Below are 18429 nucleotides of genomic sequence, written 5' to 3' on the forward strand. Positions count from 1 at the left end.
AGTGCTCTTTCACATTGGCGAATCGAGTTTTCAACTCGCTTCCCGCGACCTGGCTCTCTCACCGAACGAGAATTGGCTTAGAGGAGAGGCACTGCTCGAGCACTCACCTAATTCCCTTCTGTTCCCACCTAATTCCTGTTCTGTTCTCACCTAATTCCCTTCTGTTCTCAGTGGGCATGTCAGCTGGTCGTCCGGCAGAGCTATGACGAACCCCTTCATGTTGTTCACGCAGATTCTGCTCTCGGCTGTGACTACGATGGCCAGCACCCAGCAAGATACGACATGTTTCGTCACCCTGGCACTCCCCCCTCTCTACCCGTACGGAGACTGCGCAAGCAGGCTTCTTCCGCACTGCTGTCTTTGGAAAAAACCACACCGGAAACCACCGCACTCGACTTCCGTCCCGCCTGACTACTTAAGCAGCCACCTGCCCCGGAATTCTTTCAGTGGGCATGTCAGCTGGTCGTCCGGCAGAGCTATGACGAACCCCTTCATGTTGTTCACGCAGATTCTGCTGTCGGCTGGGACTACGATGGCCAGCACCCAGCAAGATACGACCTGTTTCGTCACCCTGGCACTCCCCCCTCTCTACCCGTACGGAGACTGCGCAAGCAGGCTTCTTCCGCACTGCTGTCTTTGGAAAAAACCACACCGGAAACCACCGCACTCGACTTCCGTCCCGCCTGACTACTTAAGCAGCCACCTGCCCCGGAATTCTTTCAGTGGGCATGTCAGCTGGTCGTCCGGCAGAGCTATGACGAACCCCTTCATGTTGTTCACGCAGATTCTGCTGTCGGCTGTGACTACGATGGCCAGCACCCAGCAAGATACGACCTGTTTCGTCACCCTGGCACTCCCCCCTCTCTACCCGTACGGAGACTGCGCAAGCAGGCTTCTTCCGCACTGCTGTCTTTGGAAAAAACCACACCGGAAACCACCGCACTCGACTTCCGTCCCGCCTGACTACTTAAGCAGCCACCTGCCCCGGAATTCTTTCAGTGGGCATGTCAGCTGGTCGTCCGGCAGAGCTATGACGAACCCCTTCATGTTGTTCACGCAGGTTAGTAACAAAAATTCCACTGTCAAATCCTCTGACCGCTGTTTTGTCCAGCTGGCGTGCCCTCGCAGCTTTTGTGCTTTCGGCGCTTACGTAAAACAGTTCTTGCTTTCTTTGCTACTGCTTAGCGGCGGTGTTGAAACTAATCCTGGCCCCAATACTGAACAGTTGCTGAGACAACTTCTTGACGGTCAAAAAAACATAGAAAAGCGATTAAATGCTATAGAGTCTAAGCTTGAAACCATGGAAGCCATAGCAGCCAAATATTCCGTTCTAACAGAGCACTTCGAGAACATGGAACGAACAATACAATGTCTTGAAAAGAAGTTAGTTGATTTAGAGGACAGAAGCAGACGAAACAACCTTATCTTTTTTGGCATTAAAGAAGAGGCGGACGAAACAACCGAGTCGCTGACGACTACTCTAAATGATAAAGTGTTTTCTAAATACCTAGGCGTGCAAGTAACTTCCGTTGAGAGACTGCATAGGATGGGCCGTAGGCAGGCAAACAAGCACCGGCCTATCATTATGAGGTTGATAGATCACAGAGAAAAAAACGAACGTGCTGCGCAACTGCCACAAGCTCAAAGGGCAACGTATTTCAGTTTCAGAAGATTTTTCAGCAGTGACTCGGCAGATTAGGAAAAACCTTTGGGACAGCACGGCTGAAGAAAGGAAAGCAGGTATAAAAGTAAAGCTTCAGTACGACAAAATTAAGGTTGACAAACAAATATATCGGTGGGACAGCATTCAGATGGCAAGAGTGCCAGTCAGTTCGCGTCCTGAAAGCCCTAAAAAGCAGTGACCTAATGACTGTGTTAAAGAAAAATCTGAACTTCGGTGTTTAAACATTAACGCCCGAAGCATACTAAACAAAACTGCCGAATTGGAAAGCATTATAACCGCACACAAACCCCATATCCTAGTAATCACCGAAACCTGGCTACATAGTGGCGTCGCCGACTCGGAAGTAACACCCAATGGGTACAAAATTTACAGACATGACAGAGACTCCCGTGGCGGTGGCGTTGCTATTCTTCTCAAAGAAACGCTGAAGGCTACTAGGCTGCCTGACATTACAGGAATTGAATGTGTTGTATTAAACCTTTTTCTCATTGAATGTAATTTAATTGTAGGAGGGTTCTATCGTCCACCCAACTGCGAGAACGTTTTCTTCGAAAACCTTAATGAGTTCTTGTGTGCCTGCAGGAAAAAACGCTGTGCTATGCTCCTTACGGGAGACTTTAACGTTCCATCTGTCAATTGGAATGATTTTCCCGAGCCCCTTTCAAGTGCTTCTGAGCCTTTCGTTGATATAGTTGTTCTCCACAACCTTACTCAGCTTGTCAAAGAACCTACCCGTGTTCACAATAACACATTGTCAATTTTGGACCTTTACCTTGCAAATGCCGCTGTTATTCGCAGAAACCCACAGGTTCAGGTGTTCGAAGGCATATCAGACCACAAAATGGTTTACCTAACTTTGGAAGTAAACTTCGATTCACATATTGAAAAACTAGAAAGAACCGTCCCTATTTTCTCGCGTGCCAATGATACTGATGTACTTGATGCACTGGAGAGCTCGTTTTCTACATTTCAAGTTATGTGTGGATCAAATGAACATTCAATTGATGACCTGTGGTGTTCCTTCAAATGCCTTGTATTAGAATGTGTGCAAAAGTTTGTTCCGGTGAAGCGAAAAGTGCTGCAGAAACGGAATCCCTGGGTAACAAAAGAAATCGTGCGGTTAGAACGTAAGCTAAAAAAGGCAAGAAAACAACACAAACTACGCCCCACTATTTCCACTTGTAACAGATTGCTTGGCTTACGTTTATCTTTAGCTGAAAAAATAAAAAACGCAAAAGATCATTTCCAGAAAATAACGCTCAAAAACTTTCTGCTCTCTTCCCCGGAGAAGTTCTGGCAGCACTTATCGCCGAAAACGAAAGTTGCACCCAAACTCTGCATCGGTGATACTTTTATCTCTGACAGTGCAAATGTCGCAGATGCGCTTAACCAGTACTTCTGCTCGGTGTTCACGCATGACGATGGTATCAGCCCACACTTTCCTGTTTATGAACACATTCTGCCAATTGCTGACGTCACTATTACTCAGGAAGGGGTGTTGGCGCTTTTGCTCAATCTAGACACCAAAAAATCGCCTGGACCTGATCGGATTCCGAATGCATTTCTTTTCCGTTACGCCGAGTGGTGTTCAAGATATCTAACTTTAATATTCAAGAAGTCATTAACAAGCGCGAAACTACCAACCGAATGGAAGCACGCAAAGATCGTTCCCATACCAAAAACAGAAAATCCGTCCCTCGTCACGTCATACAGGCCAATTTCTTTACTTTGCACTTGTGCTAAATTGCTCGAACATATAATATTCAAACACATATCCGTCTTTCTGAATGACAACGCATTAATTGATACCAGACAACATGGGTTTAGGCTAGGGTTTTCTACCGCAACTCAGCTCGTAGAAACAGTTCATGATTTAGCAGCAGCTTTAGATAAGCAAAGCCAAGTCGACATAACTTTCCTCGATTTCGAAAAAGCATTTGACCGCGTCTCTCACTCCAAATTACTGCTGAAACTAAGACCCATACTAAAGAACAACACCTTAATTAACTGGATTGGGGAATACCTGTCCTTACGAAAGCAATGTGTTCAAGTTAAAGATGCAGCTTCTTCTTCCGCAAACGTAAACTCAGGCATTCCACAAGGCTCAGTTTTAGGTCCGCTATTCTTTCTGATCTTCATAAATGATATCGTCAGTGACATTCACGTCAAGATCAGACTTTTCGCAGACGACTGCGTCCTATATCATGAAATACGTAGTGCGAACGACCAGGCAGTTTTAAACACTTCCCTATCTAAAATACAAACTTGGTGCACGAAATGGCAAATGACTATTAATCTTAAAAAGACTGTGGCAATGACCGTTACACGCAAAAAGAACCCGTTATCATTTGCTTATAATATTAACAACCAGTGCTTATCTGTCGTTTCCAGTTACAAATACTTGGGAGTAATAATTTCATCAGATCTTAGGTGGAATGAACATGTAACACACACCTACAATAGAGCAATGAAGAAACTTGGCTTTTTAAGGCGTACGTTAGGGAACGCTTCACCTGAAATTAAAATCCTAGCCTACAAAACATTTATCCGACCCGTCCTAGAGTATGCCGCGATTGTATGGGATCCACATACACAGTCTAATATTACCAAACTTGAGAAAGTTCAAAGAAAATCAGCTAGGTTCATCTTTAACTCATACAGCTGGCGCACGTCCCCATCATTACTTCTAGAAGCTGCAGAACTGGAAAGTCTCACATTCAGACGTTACCGGGATAGGATGAAATTTTTCTATTTACTCTATCATAACCAATTGGGAATAGACAAAAGTTCATACATTCTGCCAGCTAACCGCCGATCTACGCGCTCATATCACACCAAAAAAGTCCTGGATTTTTCGTGCAGGACGGACGCATTTAAAAATTCCTATTTTCCGCGCACTATTTGCGATTGGAATGCATTATCCGCCGACACAGTTGACTGCCCAACGGTTTCCTCATTCCTCTGCGCACTTGCGCGTAAGTCCTGAGTGACATGTGGCTCCCCCTCATCAAAATGACACTCATGTTGTAAATACTATCTTGTGTTTTTGTTTTTGTTCTGATTTATCATTCAGCGTCCTGTATCTTGTTTGCTGATTTTGCTGTTTCTGAATTTGTTGATTTGTGTTGTCCACTCCTGCCTAATGCCTGATAATAAGGCTGGCAGTACCTGTAAAATAAATAAATAAATAATGACAATGTGCCGAAAGTAGTGCATGCTCAAGAGTATAATGCGGCTTTGAAAGCCCAAAAAGCTGTATGCACAAGCGGCGAAGCCAGCGGTGCCTGCGTATCCGCACGCTCTTGCGGTGGCGGCATGTAGCTGCAGCCACGACAGCGCCTGCACACCAATCGGTGTGCGCAAGTCGAATGGCGCTACTGAAAGTCAGTGTCCTCTTGGCTTCTGTGACATGTTCAAGCCATGTAACATAATGTACCGCTACAACTATATGCGCAGAAAAAACCAAGGACACTTCTATGCGTCGCGGAAAAGAATGTCGTTAATCGTCAATCAGGGAAAATTAATCGCCATAACCATCCGGCTACACAAAGGCAGCATGTGTGTACATGCGCGCAGTTCTCAGTATAAATGTTCAAAGCAACCCCGATATCATTTTTCCGCGCGTTTCAGTTTTAAGAGCGTCAGCTCTTACTACTTACGTTTGTCAAGGACACGTCTGTCTGCAGGAAAGGTCAAATTAGCCAAGACAGTTACCACACTATATCACATAGCAACAGCGGGCGCGTAGAGCCTTAGTTGTCACAGACACCTTCGATCCGTTTTACATATGCCAGTATAGCGGCTATCGAAGTGGAACCCCGGGGACCCCCATTTGCATCAAATTTGGGGGCCGCCCGTTTGACGCATAACGATCGAAGTGGTGTCATTTGACTTGTCATGTTCCTGAGGATATAATAAATATTTAGATGAAGCCAAAAATATGTGTGGGATTCGCACCGACGACCTTTCCGCCCCCAAACCTTGCATTCCGGGGACTTCCAGACCGCCATAAGGCCTGATCTTTTCTCGCAGAGTGTTCCGGATGCAGTCAAACAATTCATCTTGTTGTAATGCACACGTTTATAAAATTGGTTAACTGATATATAAGGAGGAAACATACCGGATATAGCGAAGGTGGCTGTAAATCGCAATAGTAGTGCAAAATCTTTGAAGTAGATGACGCTGCTTGTATCTTAGAACGAATGTTTCCGAAACGAAATGCCCTCAGATATTTGTATTTTGTCTTCTACACGTTTGCTGAGCACTCCGATCTAGCATCCCGATCTAAACACTTGAAGCTCTTGAACCTAACGCTCTTAAGTCCAACGCTGTTGCAGTGTTGGCGGAGAATTTTTTCAGCGGCAGTGACGTGGTGCTTATCATAAAATAGCAAAAAAATACTTTACGATGTCGTTCATTGCCTTCACTGAAAATTTCATGACGGTGACACGAAAATGTCGCTAAATATAGACAGCAGCGTATGCAGCCGAAAGTGAAATGCGGCGGCCGGCGAGTTTGAACCGATTTGATTCTCGGTCGAAATGGGAATAAAGTCTTGGGACTGACATCAACCACGCGGTTTAAAGAGTTTCGCCTGCTTTGACACAGTCTAGCTCCTGTGCACCCGCGCTCGGTCCTCTAAACTACTCTGGTCCCAGTGTGACTGTGTTCTATGACAATCTGAGCGAAATAGAGGATGTCTGGGGGTTTTGATGTGCACCACGGCCATACAGTTGAGCGACATGATAACGTACGGGCGCGGCATGCCAGCCTGAATACCGGCCGCCAGCGTCAGAAAAATGCGACAGTAATATTTTTTCAAGTCCATACTAAGCCGTCGGATGGAGTATCGTTGGCCAATATCGAGTCGTTGGTAGAAGCGATAACAGGCATACAAACAAATGTCTCCCCACGGCGCCTTTAATTGCTGCTGCTCAATCGCGGCTCCCCTGGCCTCAGCTGGCTCCGCTACTGAAGGTGTCGCGGAAACCGAGCATATCTTTGTTTTACTATGAGACGAGGTTCACAGTAAAACGATGACGAGAGCAGCACCTCAGCGCTAGCCAGTTTCGAAGTGCACTCAGCTGCTGCATCGATGCGAAACCGGCTAGGCTTAGCGACGACTAGGGCAGCCAGGGGGTAGCGCGTAGTTCATTGCCCGGCGCGCCCGCGCGCGGCGTCGTTCCCGAAAGCTCGCCTCGCTCACTCCCGCTGGCGCACTGATTGGCTCAACAGCTTGCGATCTTCACTCGGAAGGCTGGAAAATCGAGAAGCGAGCGACTGGCGCTGCGACTGAGCGATACTTTATGCCCACGCTGGCACTACTGGTCAACAACCTTTAACGCAGATATGCTTGGGTTATCGGCTGCTTTGCGGCGAGTCTTAGTTAAGATCGTCCGCGACGCCATCGTCACCGTCCGTGACGCACAGGCTGAGAACTTCAGTTCCAGTACGTGCCGAAACAACTCGTATTTTTCGTAACGATACGAGCTCGAAAACACGCCTGCTTCGATGCGCTAGTGGGCTCTTGCTTGTTAAACTACACGCGATCAGGATGCGGCGAGTGCTAGCCACTGTTGCATATTAGCTAAAGTGAGACGGAAGTATCGACGTAGTTTCGTAACGCAGTTTATATCAAAGCACTCCGCTTGTACTGGTCACCGATTAAGCTGTTAAGTTTCATGATCTCCGGTGAGCGTGCCAGTGTCGCGCAAATTAATGCATCGCAGCTACTCTCCATCGTGCCAATTGCGTTCAACTTATCCACGATATTCGCCAGCTTGAGATACGGCGCTTTTCTTCGTTGTTTTTGTCGCAACTAAGTGATTTTATCTGGCATCAAACGAAATTGCATTCTGTCAACACCGTCGTCTGCTCCGTCGTCTGCTAGGGCATCCGGGTCACTTCAGGGGATCACAGGATCGCAGCTTCTACAAACGACATGCCAGAAAAAGTAACTGAAAGCGCTTTAGTATTCTTAAATAATCTAAAAATAATTTAAAATAAATGCAGTGTCTTTGTTGTGAAGATAATATAAGTATTCATGGATTAAACAACAAATGTTTTTGTCGGTTGTAATTTTTCACCGACACGAAAGCGCAGCCGTCGGCGCCATTGCAGTGCAACCGACACGTCGTGTTTTTTTGTATTATTTGCCTCTTTGAGGCATTGCTTGAGTACTTGTAGGGCGGACACGTGTGAAGAACTCATTCAATAGGAAGGTGAGCAGGAGTGTATTTTGGAAGCCAACGACCAGGATTTCGGCCTGTCAACATTGGCGAGTTTCAACGGGTAAGCCATGAAGAGTGCTGCGACGTCTTTTCATCTGCTAGGGGAACGAAGACTCCTGCGCCGTTTTACAAAGCCTGGATGAATCGCATGGCCGGTGAGTCCCGCTCTGCGTTTCTTTGCTAATGATCTGTATTCACACGCGCTATTTGTATGCGGCTTTATAGGCACCCTGCAGATGTAACTCCGGCGCCGACGCGGGCGCCTCTAGCGGCGGCCCGAGCGTCCCTTGGGGGCCGCAGCGAGCAAGCGCGTTGACCGAGTAGCATCGCTGTTTCCTTAATTCCTAATTAATGACATGCTGAATAAAGAATATAAATTACTCAAACCTCTCGGGAAAGTTAAGTCGTTTGAAAATCATTCTGCCTCCGCTTTCTTGTAATTGATAGCAGTGAAAGCTTTCTCCTTTTCTGGGCCATCCAAAAAGTTCTAGTTCCTTTTCAGAGCATTCGGAAGCCGCTGGGGCGACTTCGTCGTTGGGTAGTGCCTCTGCGCGAAGCATGTCAGTCAACGGACATTTGATGTCCGCGAAAAACCTTATCACATGGCCGACATCAATGTTTTTCGCACGCACTGAAAAGTAAAATAAGATTACATTAATGTACATTCGCAAATATCATCAAGGGATCTTGCTTTCGGAACGAGTGGGGTGATTGCATTTGAGAGCGTGACCAAAACAAGTTACCGTTTTCCTTTCTCGGCCCATGAACTTTGGACAGTTTCGGGTAAGTTTTGCGCGATGACGGAAGGCTCGCAGTTGGCTCGTGCAGGAGCTACATTTGTACTGTTGAATGTAGAGAGCAACGGCCGCCGTGTGCTTACATTTTCCCACCACGCCAGCGCGGCAGTCACAGCTAGCTCTGCGGATTCTTCGGCTTCCGTCGATCTAAAGCACCAGTACAGCGATAAAAAATTGTAAGTCGGCATCTGGAATCTCACATTTGTTTAGAGCACTTGTACAGTGCTTTCGAAGAAACTAAACTTACCTCAAGCGTCACGCGTTTTGTCGCTGCGTTTATTCTTGTCTGCGGTATGCATTTTCCCACGATTTCGGAGCCAGCAGCAAGCACAGCTTCACTGACGTCATAGACGTGGCCCGCTTGCAGTAGTAGTTGACCCTTTTTTAGGTTTGCACCACGAAAAAAAGCGTCAACGTCTTGAAGTTCAAGGAAACCCGTCGATAAAACAAGGGGCACGCCGTTTACCGCCATACCGCTGCACCGCGTGAGGCGCGTCGTCTGCTGCAGCTATCCCCCGGCGAACGCAAAAGCGGCTACGCGGTGGCGCTTCACGACAACCGAAGGTGGTGGCGCCTGGCGGATGCAGGGTGCCTATAGGGATGTGAGTGGAGGCAGTCCGCCTGCGGTTGCCGCAGCTATAATGCGGCGCCAAAAAAGCAGGGCCTATATCCTGCATTACAAGTGTTGTTCTCATTGTCTTTATGTGCATTTATTACTCGCGTGCCGTGGTAAATAAAAATGGCACCAGATATCACAACAGAGTTACGCTTTCTCTTGCTAGCGCTTCGACACTCGGTGCAAAACCATGGATTTGCACTGCGTAGAAGACGATGAGCGAGAAGTGCCGCGCGGCGGAGCGCTCGCGCTAGGCCAGCTGCGATCAGACACCGCACTATTTTGCTCAGGGTTAGTACTCATCGGATTAGTGCTTGTGCCTTAATATGCGTCATACTAAATTTTGAGACAGTGATCGCATGCGAAAGGCTAGTTCATATTCATCGCCTTGTCATTTGTAAACTTGTCTGTGCTTCCCCAGTGGAACAGGATTTGAGGCAGTGTTATGTCAAAGTTAGATCAATCTTGCGTCTCCTGAGCTGTGAGCGTTGATGCTTCCTCTCCTTCTGAGCACTGCGATCTGTCGGATATGCAAATGCACAATTATTAAGGATTTCTACCTTTTTGCTATATCCCTCGCTTTTGTGGCCCGCATTCAAGTCGTTCGCCATTGTCGATGGTTTTTTTGTTACTTATTTTCGCTTTGTTATTTATTCTTGGTTGCGTGCCATCAGCTGTGGTGCCGGCGATTCTCCGAGCTCGGAACTCTTCCCAGGCACGGGATCCTACCCACAGACCTCCCTTCGCCGCACTCACGAGTGTTCTTTGGTATTTTTTTGTTTCTCTTGCCTTTACTTGCATTGCCAGTCGACAAATTTGTGCAGCTTTTAATTGTGTGCAGATTTGTTAAATGCGCTAGCAATTTTTCTATGATGCCAAGCTGTGCTGTGAGATATCAAGCTTCTTGCAAGTGAAGGCATGCTTTTTTCCATTCTCTCTTCTCATTTAACCAAGGCAGACTGGTTGACACTTTCAATTTAATACCTAGACATTGGTGCAAGGCACCATGATAGGAATTAATGAAAACCTGCACATCCTATATTCAAATTGGTGTGCGGTATTTCAGCCAGCTCATCTTTCAGTGTGGTTATAACAGTCATTGTGACTGTTCTCAAAGAATGTATATGGGTGCATTACATAAAATCTGTTCATTTGTTTTGTCATGGGCTAGCTCATTGGTTTTTTATTTACTTACATTACGTCTAAGTTTAGTGTTTAGAGCAGTAGACGATTTCCTCTCTTGTCATTCATGACATGGCTGCAGCCACTGACAGCTGTTGCTCTGGATGTATTCATTTGCAGTTGCCAGCGGCCAGCATCTATTGGGCCATGCGTGCTTCCTGCCTTTGGCTGTGTCATCCCTCCTGATCCGTTCATGGTAGTTATTCTTTTTCAGTGATGCATATCTTAGCTGCCTATTTAGAAAGATATTTTCAATATAGGCTTGCAGCTAGGATTAGAAATGCATGAAGCTCTACATGCACTTCACAGCAGTACCTCAGCTTATAATTACCGGAACTGTAGACTTGTACAAAATATAGTCGCTGATGTAGCTCTCGACGCAGGTGCTTTTAACATAAACGTGCTTTGACATTGCACACCTTTAGCCTGGTATGCATATGTGTCCTCGAAAAGGACCTATATGTTCATTTATCCCTTTAAAATCATTGTGCTCTACAATGATGGTTTACCAGTATTTCTGATACAGAGACCAAATTGTCAGTCAGTAATGTAACATTGCACGATGACACCAATTCTTGTATGGCATAGCATCCTTGCAATGCACTGGGAAGCTGCTTTCAGCACAGATTTATTGCTGGTTTATTGCCATAGCATATGGTTATACTGCACAGTTTGTACCTCTACCTTCTTAAAGCTGTATACTTGAAAAGTTTAAAATTAGTTGAAGGAAAATTCAAGGAAATGTAACAGTAACTGTCTCACATTTTGGTGGACACTTGAACCGTGATATAAGGGAGGGATATAGAAGGGAAGTAATGAAGAGCTGATGCCCATGTTAGATGCCCCTGTTTAGTTAAACATACCTCGCAATTAACACATTTGGTGCAAAACAAACATGAGACTTGCACGCTCCCAAGCACCCTCATGTCAGTAAAACAAAGTGCCAATGTTGCCGTACTTTAGAGCTTTGCTCCTAAAAGCGCAGCTGACTGCTGCTCAAAGTTGAGAGCAAAAATATGTCTACTTTTCCTCATGTGCAGTCTGCGGTGCTGGTGCCATTTGCAATGGTGATTGACATTGAGTTGCATGATGCTCAGTCTGTTCCTGGAATTAGTGATTTTGTCTGTCGTGTGAATGTGCTGTTAAAATTAGGGCAGATAAATGGTTCTCTAGTTCATTTTAGGTAACTGTCTCCTGTGCGACATGCTACCACCCTTTTTCCTCAAAATTCCTAATCTCATTTAGCCACCTGATTGCCACCCATTCATGCATTCACGTACTCTTGGAATCCTCCCAGTGTTTCAGTGTGGTATTGCTTATATCTTCTCTGCATTACACATGCACTGCACTTCCTCTTTTTTTGATTTAGTCAAGATATGTCTGTTCCTGTTTCTTGCATAAGCCTAAGAGGCGACTCAAGTGCACCATCTGGGCTTGTGATGCAATGTGTAGGGTGCTTCGGTTTTGGGTAAAACCTGGTTTCTTCCTACTGTTGCACCAAAAAAGATTCTTAAAGGTCAGGTTCAACCCAATTTCTTTGCAAATGTGCCTGTAAGAAAGTGTGGTTTGAAGGTGCACAAAAGCGAAGAACTGCTGGAGTGTAGTGGATGTCACATAATTCTTCTGACAGATTTTTTAAACAATTCTGGTTATTTTATTTCTCTTTTAATGTTTATTGTTTGTCGGTTACTTATAATTTTTGGATAAACTGAAAACTACATGTACTGACTGGTATTTCATTCCAATAATTATACCCATTATTATGAAGCTGTGTTGGAAGGTAGGTGTGCATTTAGGATGCGTGCTTTGAATTTCAGTGATTGTTTCTGCAATGCAAAATGGAGGACAGGTCTCTGCTGTGCGAGGTTTTTGCAATGGAGTGAAAGTAGCTGGAGCAGCATTTGCTACTGTGTCACCCAGCCAAACGTTCTCCCACAGACCACTGAGCTTCTGAATACCTATGGCTTAAAGCTGGAAGCTCTGGTTGCCCTTTTCGAGGTTTTCTGCATTAACGAGTGCAAGCCCAAGGGCTCAGAGCTAACAAGCATTTGAAACCATAGAGCTATACATAGTAGTGCAGGGGCCGTGCAGCAAGTCAGTGTGAATTAAGTCTCGATAAACATGGCTTACTGTAGAAAGCTAGTGTGAAAAAATAGTTGCGCTGACAGAAACCGCTGTTTCTTAGTCGGTCATTGAAACAAAGCAATGCATGTAAAATTTTATATCTCACTGATCCCTCAATTTTTTTCCAGCTAAAGACCAAGAGTTGCATGGAAGTTGTGCAAGCCACCAAGTTGCGTGTGATTTTTGCCAGGTACCTGGAGCAGGCTGGGAAATTAGTGGATGGCCAGTGGTATTCACTCAGTAAGGCAAGCTTTTTCTGTAAGTACAGTTTTTGGCATGGCATTGTTTAGGAACGCATGCACTAATCTGACTACTCTATGCCCGCCCATGCTTCAAGAATAATGAAGTACATGAAAAAAATTGATTGCCGAAAAAAAATTGCCGCTTCTGTTATGTTTTTTCAGGAAAGTATTTGTCATTTAAAGGGCTGTGAAAACCTTAAAAATTATTATGTGCTTGTTGTGGCTTTTTTTTTCAAATTTATTCCACGTCTATGTTGGCCTGACCTTGTAGCTTGTCTGCATGAGATTGGCTGCTACCTACAGTTTGCTTTTTTGTTGCTCCTTTATTGCCTGTCACAATCTTTACTATGCGTGGCAGTGTCATGCAGTTTGGGAAGTAATCTGATCTTATTTCTGCATTGGCCTGTAGTGCAAGCTTCTGCATGTGGGGTAGGTTTATGGTGTCCTTTTGGTAGCTGTAACTGCAGTTTGGCCATGAGGGTTAGAGGCTTAGTCCTTTTTTATTTTGATGCAGTGTCATATACTTCATGCATAAATTAATGAAGTAAGCACTATTTTTTGTTATAAATGAACATTCATTATAGCTGTGGCCATTATAAGTGCACTTGACTCTAAAATGGCTTTCTTTCGGCATTCAGTATTACATCTTAAAACCAGCCGGAAGACACAAAACAGGAGAAGAGATGAGCACAAGATGAGGCTGGTCTAACAACTGAAATTTTATTGAAGGAAAGTGGCAAAAGAAGACCTGCAAAGAGATTCAAGCACGCAAGACCACAAAGCAGTGAGAGGGCAAAAAATAAACGAAAGGCACTGACGTACTAGCAAACCATCTAAAAAACTAATTCCTTACAGTGAAGGTTCACCGACGGTTTAGCCAGGCTCTTGTTTTTAGCCTTACTGATGTAGTAAGCCTCAACTATATTAGGGCAGATTTATCACTTCCCTAAACCACTGATGTGCCGCAGAAATCAGGCGTGCAAAGAGAAAGGTCGTCCTCCGATTGCATTCACGAGATTCAACGTGCAGTGTCAGGTGAAAATTCGCCTTCCTCTCTATACAGTGAAAGTGCTCTCAGCCAGGCGCACATTCAGATATCTGCTTGTCTGCCCATAGTAGTTTCAGCTACGAGGCAGTGGAATGCAAAAAACCGGTTTACTTTTGCAAGTGGTGAACATTTTTTATCTGCCACTGTGCATAGCGGACGATTACCCGTAGTTGTATCAAGCCTAGTTTGAACGGAGAAGCAAAGGGCTCCTACCTTACTTTTAGCGGTCAAGACAACAGCAACATCATACTTTGGTGCAACTTTCTTGGGATGGTGCGGAATGGCGTGGAGGTAAGGTATAGAGCCCGACTTTTTGTGCCGGTCAACTACGTCAGCATCATGTGAACGGTGTTTCGTTCCCTCGAGAGAGTAAAAACACACTCTGACAGGTGCGCAAGATGGGCAAGTGGGAACCCAGGTGCCATTGGCTTGGAAACCTGCTCCGAGAATGCATTCTAAACACTGTGATGGCATGACTTCCATAAAGCAGTCGTGATGCATGTGATTGGCAACCTGTCTTTCACCAGCCTCGAGTGGTTCAACTAGTAGCTAAGAGGCTTATTGATCTTGGACTTTGGCGCCAACATATGTGGTCGTCCGCAAAGCGCAGGTCTAAGTCAAGAAGCTACAAACGGTTATGCTTAGTGAAATTCAGACCTAAAAGATAGGCTTTGACTACATGGCTAAAGATTTCTAAAACGTCTTGTGCCAACTTATCTGAGCCCTCCTTGTGCAAAAAAATTAGGTAGCTATCAACATAACGAAATGCTACTATGCCGAGGCCTTCCAAACAGGGCTTTGATGCGGTATCGACTCTGGACAGAAGAATGTCGCGGAGGAACAGTGCAACCTGGAACCCTCTGCATATGCCTGATTTCTGATGTAAATACCGCGTTGCCAACTCACAAAAGTGGAGTTCTGTGGAGTTCTAGTTTCTTGTGGACAGCAACCTGGGCAGGTGCTCTGCAGTGAGCATCGACATGGAGGGCCTGCACTATTCATTGTCACATGATAGACCTCTGAGGTATGTGCAAACTGCATCAGGGTGAACAATGAACATGCTTTTACAGATGATTGCGTGATTTCGGTTGCTGGCTTCTTGGGGCTGTTGTTCTTTTACTGCAAATCCGCAGTTGGCAGGGCGGTATTTACACGCAGGTCGTACCTTTGCTCAGCAACATTTTTTTTGTCTAAAGTCAATAAGGCATTAAAGCCCTGTTTGGAAGACCTTGGCATAGTAGCATTTCGTTATGTTCATGACTGTAATTTTTCTGGACATAGAAGGCTCAGATAAGTTGGCACAAGATGTTTTAGGAGTCTTTAAGGCATGCGGTCCAGGCCTGTCTTTTACATCAAAATTGTCTAAGCAGAACCGTTAGCAGTTTCTTGATGCAGACTTGCGCTTTGTGGACGAATATGTTTGTCGGGGCTACAGCTAAAGATCGGGGAAGGCTCTTTTTAGCTACGAGTCGGACCGCTCGTTGGGGAAGGATGGTGAAGAGGTGTATTTGTCGCTGGTTAAGGGTAGTAAAGATGGAAACACTTGATGTGTGTGCAATCGTGTGCATGACATCAGCTTTAGATAACTCATGTCATCACTGCTAAGGACGCATTCTTGTACCAGGTTTCCAAGCAGCTGGGTTCCCACTTGCCCATCTCAACAACCTGTCATTGTATGTTTTCACTCGCTCGAGGGTAAGGAGCACATACTCCGATGATGCTGATACACCTTACCTCCACAGTATTTCAGTCTCAAGAAAGTCGCGGGAAAGCGTAATGCTGCTGTTGTCTTAACAGCGAAGTGCAAGACAGGAGGCCTTTGCGCCCGCCATTAAAAAGGCTTGATAAAACTGGGTACTTGTCCTCAATGGACAGTGTCACAAAAAAAGGTTCACCACTTGCAAAAGTAATGGAGTTTACTGCGTTCCACTGCCTTATGGCTGCAACTAATATGGGCAGAGAGTTAGATATCTGAATTTGCACCTGACTGAGCACTTTCACTCTATAGGGGGAAGACAAATTCTAATCTGGCACTGCATGCTCAATCTTGTGAATGCAAATCTGAGGATGACCTGTCTCTTTGCACGCCTAATTTCCACGACTCATCAGTGGTTTATGGAAGGGATAAATCTGTCGGTAGATAGTTGAGGCTTACTACATCGGTAAGGCTAAGGACACGTGTGGCTAAGCCATCGGAAAACCTTCACCGTAAGGAATTTGCTTTTTTAGATGATTCATTAGTATGCCAGTGACCTTTAATTGCACTTCGCCCTTTCACTGCTTTGGGTTATTGTGCGCTTGTATCTCTTCCCGGGTCTCCTTTTGCGGCTTTCCTTCAATGATGCCGCCGCAGTGACTCAGTGGTTATGGCGCTCGGCTGCTGTCCCAAAAGACGCAGGTTGGATCCTGGCCGCACTAGTCAAATTTCAATGGAGGCGAAATTTTTGAGGGCCGTGTACTGTGCGTTGTCAGTGCACGCTAATGAACCCCAGGTGGTCGAAATTTCTGGAGCCCTCCACTACGGCGTCAATCATAGCCCGAGTCGCTTTGGGACGTTAAACCCTCACAAATCAAATAATCAAAATCTTCAATTAAATTTTTTTAGTCCCGCCTCTTGAGCTCATGTCTTCTTGTGTGTTCTGGCTGGTTTTAAGGTGAGTCAGTACCAACTCGGCCAGTCATAAGCCTTGTTCAGTATTACAACATTTTGAATAAAGTGAGAAGTTTACTAGGCTATGTTGCCGGGGATCGTGTCCGCAGCAGTTGTGGGCAACTCAGAAGAGATAGCGTCATACGATTGGTTGTGTAATTGGCAGAGGATGATGTGAGGATGCTGCTCGAAAAGAAAATTTTATAATCGGATAATTATTTACAGCCAAAAATGTCCAAAAAGTGGCTGGGCCAGAGAAAAAGTGCCGCGAAATTTGAAAACGCTGAAAGTAGGTGGAGCTACAGCGTAGTGCCAAGTTTGAAAAACTGGAAGTATGGACAAAGCCAAAGCTTGGCGCCAAGTTTGAAAACTCGATATGAGCAATCACGTGACCAGTGATAAGTGTCCTATACTAAACCAGGAGATAGGAAAAAGAATGATAAATTAGAGGCAATTAGGTAATTATTGAGAAGCGAAAGGCAATGAACGCGTGATTAGACTAAGCGGGTATTCAGTGAGTGGGCAGGAATGATCCGTGGAGGGAAATTTGAAAACTCGAAATCGTTGCTGGGATGAAATGAGGGTAAAATAAGAGTTAATTGATAACCAATCAAGTCAACGAGAAAACAACCATGGCGCCAAATTTGAAAGGCGACCAGTGTCGAGGAAGCATCAACGCTTTCACATTTTTTTTTCCGCAGGTAGCAGCGGTGATCTCTATTTTTGTTTTTTTCAGCCAAGACAAAAACCATTTTTCTTGGCTCATGGGCGATGTATCTAGGAACCTGCGGCCAGGACAACGCTGGACAGCATGCATCAGCAAGCTCGAAAAAAAGCACGAAACAGTAAATAAATATTGATCATTTTCATTTCAATTCTAGTGGTTTTGTGCACGAATTACTCTGGAATGCACAAAGCTTGTGTTAATTGACAGGCAACCATTAACAAGCTGTGCATTTTTGTGCATAGCCCACTCCAAAACACAAATCCTGTGTTAATTGACAGGTGACAGTAACGACTGTTACACAGTGTACGAGCACTACACAAGACACACTACAGAAAACAAGGCAAACTACAGAAGACGAGACAGACTACAGAAGACAAGACAGACTACAGAAGACAAGACAGACTACAGAAGTCAAGACAGACTACAAAAGAGAGGACAAACTACAGAAGACAGACTATAAAAGACAAGACAGACTACAGAAGACAGGACTACAAAAGGCAAGACCGACTACACAAGACATGCCCAAAATACGACAAGACTACAGACTACAGAAAATTTCTGTCTTAGAATCCTGTAGTGCGTTTTGACTGGGGACCGCGGCGGCTGCGTTTTTATGGAGGAAAAACCCTAAAGCGCCCGTGTGCTGTGCAATGTCAGTGCACGTTAAAAATCCCCAGGTGGTCGAAATTATTCCGGAGCCCTCCACTACGGCACCTCTTCTTCCTTTCTTCTTTCACTCCCTCCTTTATCTTTTCCCTTACAGCGCGGTTCAGGTGTCCAACGATATATGAGACAGATACTGCGCCATTTCCTTTCCCCAAAAAAGCAATAATTATTTATTATTTATTAGCTTGGTCAGAAGCAGCGTAGGTAACGATGTAATTGCCCTGATATCTGCTGGCAGAGGGACACAGGAGCCGCGCGATATCGTATTGTGTCATTTGGCAGGTATATATATATATAGGAATGGCGATGATTGAACCTTCCAGGTGCATGGCGTTGATGTCGTCATCGTCGCGTTTTATCTGATTCTGAGGTGGGAGGCGCGTTAGGTGTTGTGGCTGACATGCAACTCAAGAAGTCAATGATAATTTTATGAGCACGGCTGCCTTTGCGTTCGTTTCCAGGG

At 45.2% G+C, this 18429-nt stretch overlaps 1 protein-coding gene across 2 annotated transcripts; it reads left to right on the forward strand.

The window, feature by feature from the left end:
* The first annotated feature begins 247 nt into the window (after positions 1 to 247).
* On the forward strand, positions 248 to 17437 carry LOC144094134 (uncharacterized). 2 transcript variants are annotated; one of them, XR_013306426.1, is made up of 6 exons: positions 248 to 8069; positions 9494 to 9618; positions 10002 to 10095; positions 10630 to 10705; positions 12762 to 12891; positions 17310 to 17437. XR_013306426.1 is itself a non-coding variant. In XM_077628056.1 (5 exons), exons 1-5 carry the CDS (start codon positions 8054 to 8056, stop codon positions 17420 to 17422), a joined length of 429 nt encoding a protein of 142 aa, XP_077484182.1. In that variant the 5' UTR covers positions 248 to 8053; the 3' UTR covers positions 17423 to 17437. The 2 variants fall into 2 exon arrangements, 1 of the variants encoding a protein (XP_077484182.1); XM_077628056.1 differs by lacking the exon at positions 9494 to 9618.
* The last annotated feature ends 992 nt before the right edge of the window (positions 17438 to 18429 follow it).

This window comes from Amblyomma americanum, chromosome 6, assembly GCF_052857255.1.
Source record: "Amblyomma americanum isolate KBUSLIRL-KWMA chromosome 6, ASM5285725v1, whole genome shotgun sequence".
Classification (NCBI taxonomy): Eukaryota; Metazoa; Arthropoda; class Arachnida; order Ixodida; family Ixodidae; genus Amblyomma; species Amblyomma americanum.